This window comes from Canis aureus, chromosome 21 (genome assembly GCF_053574225.1).
Source record: "Canis aureus isolate CA01 chromosome 21, VMU_Caureus_v.1.0, whole genome shotgun sequence".
NCBI classification, from domain to species: domain Eukaryota; kingdom Metazoa; phylum Chordata; class Mammalia; order Carnivora; family Canidae; genus Canis; species Canis aureus.
Window position 1 is genome coordinate 32,101,731 of NC_135631.1, and position 3,213 is coordinate 32,104,943.

General features: G+C 35.9%; 1 protein-coding gene across 1 annotated transcript; it reads right to left on the minus strand.

The window, feature by feature from the left end:
- Positions 1-1,505: 1,505 nt before the first annotated feature.
- Positions 1,506-2,609, minus strand: LOC144292881 (transcription initiation factor TFIID subunit 9-like). The gene has a single exon (XM_077863812.1). It carries the CDS (start codon positions 2,444-2,446, stop codon positions 1,649-1,651), a length of 798 nt encoding a protein of 265 aa, XP_077719938.1. The 5' UTR covers positions 2,447-2,609; the 3' UTR covers positions 1,506-1,648.
- Between the last annotated feature and the right edge of the window lie 604 nt (positions 2,610-3,213).

Sequence of the window (3,213 nt, forward strand, 5' to 3'; positions counted from 1 at the left end):
AGCCTGATGTGGGACCGCAGGATCACATCTTGAGCTGAAGGCAGATGCTCAACCATTGAGCCACCCAGGTGTCCCTAACTTGGAGTTAAAAAGAATCCTGACAACAAGCTGTGCAAAGTTAAAGTTGGTGATGAAAACATAAAGTGCATTTTATTGGCCATACTGTTTTTGATAATCCATATGCTTTCAATATGAGAAATGAAAACAAAAGTAAATGTTTATGAAGAAAAGTAAAGAAGGCAGTGAAAATGAATACAAGTGTTTTTGAGTAGAATCAAAATTATATTTATAAAAGGGCTTCACATTAACCTCTTACAGTAAAAGAATTTTGCCTAAGGCCATAGAGTACAACAAAATGAACATTGTAGAAATAATTTCTATCATAGTTCAAAGCATGATGGAACACCCAGAATTTATACTCATGGATTGGGAGAATGGATTAAAGTAGATATGCAAAAAGCTGGTAAGATGCATCTTGCCTCAGAGCCATTTATATTTTCAGAAAAAGGAACTGGCCAAAGTCAAGTAGATCACACAAGGGGCACCAAAGATTCAAACACTGAGCCCTCGGAATTGGACAAAAATGTAAAGTGCACTCAAGGTCCATTGAAGGATATGCAGTCATCTAAGGCTCATTAACTCCAAGAAAAATTGCTGTGGAAACATACAGATTGTGGTAAGGAATTTACCACAATTGACCAGCAAGGCAGAGGCAATTGCCTTACATTTGTCTCCAGTCTATATCAGAGACTATAGGATAAATTGAGAGGGCCTAAGCCTATTACTGGGGGCACCAAAGAATGTAGGTCTAAGAAGCCAGAGCCAAAGATACAAAGATGTAAGAAAGAGTTCCCTGTTGTCTCATTTGGCTATAAGAGAACACATAGTTTCTGTGGATTAACTTATTTTTATCTACATTCTCCCTGATGGGCTTGCTAAGATAAGGTTTTTGAAACAAATTCCTAGGTAATTAGGTGAATTTTGACTTATTGCATAGTGTAATTTAGTATTGTCAGGTTGAGCTGTGATTTTTATGATGAAATTGCTGATGTTGTTAGTGGAATATACTGATTCATAATAGCAAAATGATGTTCTAGCTATTAAAGGAAGATAATTGACTTCTTAAAGAATGTAATAAGTTGTAAAATAAAGCTTTGGTTTTAGGGAAGAAAACTTTTAAAATATGCAATGGAGAGAAAAATACATAGCTTTATCATTTTTCCTTTCTGTTCCTTGCCTACTGCAAGAATCAGAAGAAATCAAAATGAGAAAGTACAATTATTTTATATTGGAAAAAATTAATAGATAAGACTAAGGTGTAAAAGAGACATAAATCAAAGAAGGGGATGGGAAGGAGGAAAAAGAACCTTTGCTATGACTGGAAAGAATGGATGTTTTATTTTTTTTTTTATTTTTATTTTTTTTTGATGAACAACAATTTTATTTTTCACACTTAAAGGCTAATGAATAACCATTACTAATCCTATTAAAGAAAACCCAACATCTCAATAGGAAAGGATAACTATATTTACTCATTAAATACCATTTAAGTTTTCTACAACACAACTTCAAAATACCCAGCATGCACGTTTAATCTCAGTACAATGGATTTAAGACCAAGTTTACAGGTTACAGCATCAAGGCTAGATTACAAATTATCATAGTCATCATCGTCATCATCATCGTCATCATCATCATCTTCTTGTTTTCTTTTCAATGCATTTGATGATTCATTGGAAGTATTTTGTGATGACACCATGTTTGTAGTGATAAGAATGTTTTTGGACCCAATTAATGATGGATTAATCAGAACATTCTGAACTGCGGATGTGGCAGGAATTGATGCTTTTACAGTTGGGGACTGTGATGTGGGCATCTGTACTGTAAACCTCTGCCCTGTGAGGGACATGGGAGTCCCTACTTTAGTTGACACTGACATGGTTTGTGGGGTTGGTGTACCAAGAGTGGGAGTACTTGGTCGGCTAGTAACAGAACCAACACTTAACCGTGGAACTGTTATTCTTCCCGCAGAAGTTGATGCCTTTTTTTGTAAAGACTTAAGTCTATAGTTTGGAGCCGTCAAGCAATATCTATCAGGTGGCAGCCTGGGGCCTGAATATGGCTTGATTAACGGCAAAGGAGTTTGATTTCTTTGCCTTGCAATATCCAATAAAAAATCTCTTGGGGGAGGAGAGGTAAAAGACTGATCAGCACGACACTGAATGGCAAGCCGCACATCGTCTGCATCAACAGTAGCCTTCTTAGCATGGCTTGAATAAATTTTTGCATCATCTAGGATTGTGGTCACATATCGGAACGCAAACTCCAACATCTGATTTATAACTCTTGGTTCATATTCTGTAATCCCCATATCCTTCAGGATTTGTGCCATCATCTGTGCATCTTTTGGCATGCTCTTGGGAGAAGCCATCTTGCCAGACTCCATGATATCTGTTGATCAGACTTCTTGAGCTAAATCACCCACATTAATGTATTTCAATCCTGATCTCGATGCAAGTTCTTTGCCTAGTGTGGTTTTTCCAACCCCCGGGGTACCGGTGAGCAGGATGTTCGGGAGCAACATGGTCCTCGGCGCGCTGGCTCCGGCCGCCCGCCAGAATGGATGTTTTAAATTAAAAAATTCTTTGTGGTAGATTTAAGAAATGTAGAAGAATAAACAGATGGAAAAAACCTGAATTATATGGATTTCTGCTGTAAGCTGTTAGTTGTATCTCTATTGATATTCATCAAGAGACTCTAGTTGAAATTTAAAATACTTTTTTAATGCTATTAATTTGCTCTTGTTGCTAGAGTGAAATAAATGTAAACACTTTTTCACTTGGACTCACTTTATCAATCTGTTAACATTTGTAGTTCATTCTACTTACAAAGGCGATAGGTCATTTATCCAGATTACATAAATATTTGTCAAGATATTTTTATATTTGTCTTGTCTTGACTTCTGTTTTGCAACTCTTAAAATTGAATTAGTGGCAGTTCAGAAATGTCCTTGTTGTCTCTGATTTTTCTATTCTTAAAAATGCTTAGATTTGAAAGAACAAAGAATTTCACAAATCTGAGAAAACTCAGTAACTTAGGTCAATTATGGACAACTTGATCAATTTACCTGTCATTAAAAATAATCAGTTTTGGTTTTAGCTCTATCATGTAAAAAGCTTGAAAAGTATCACTTTCATTGTTAGAATAGGAAAA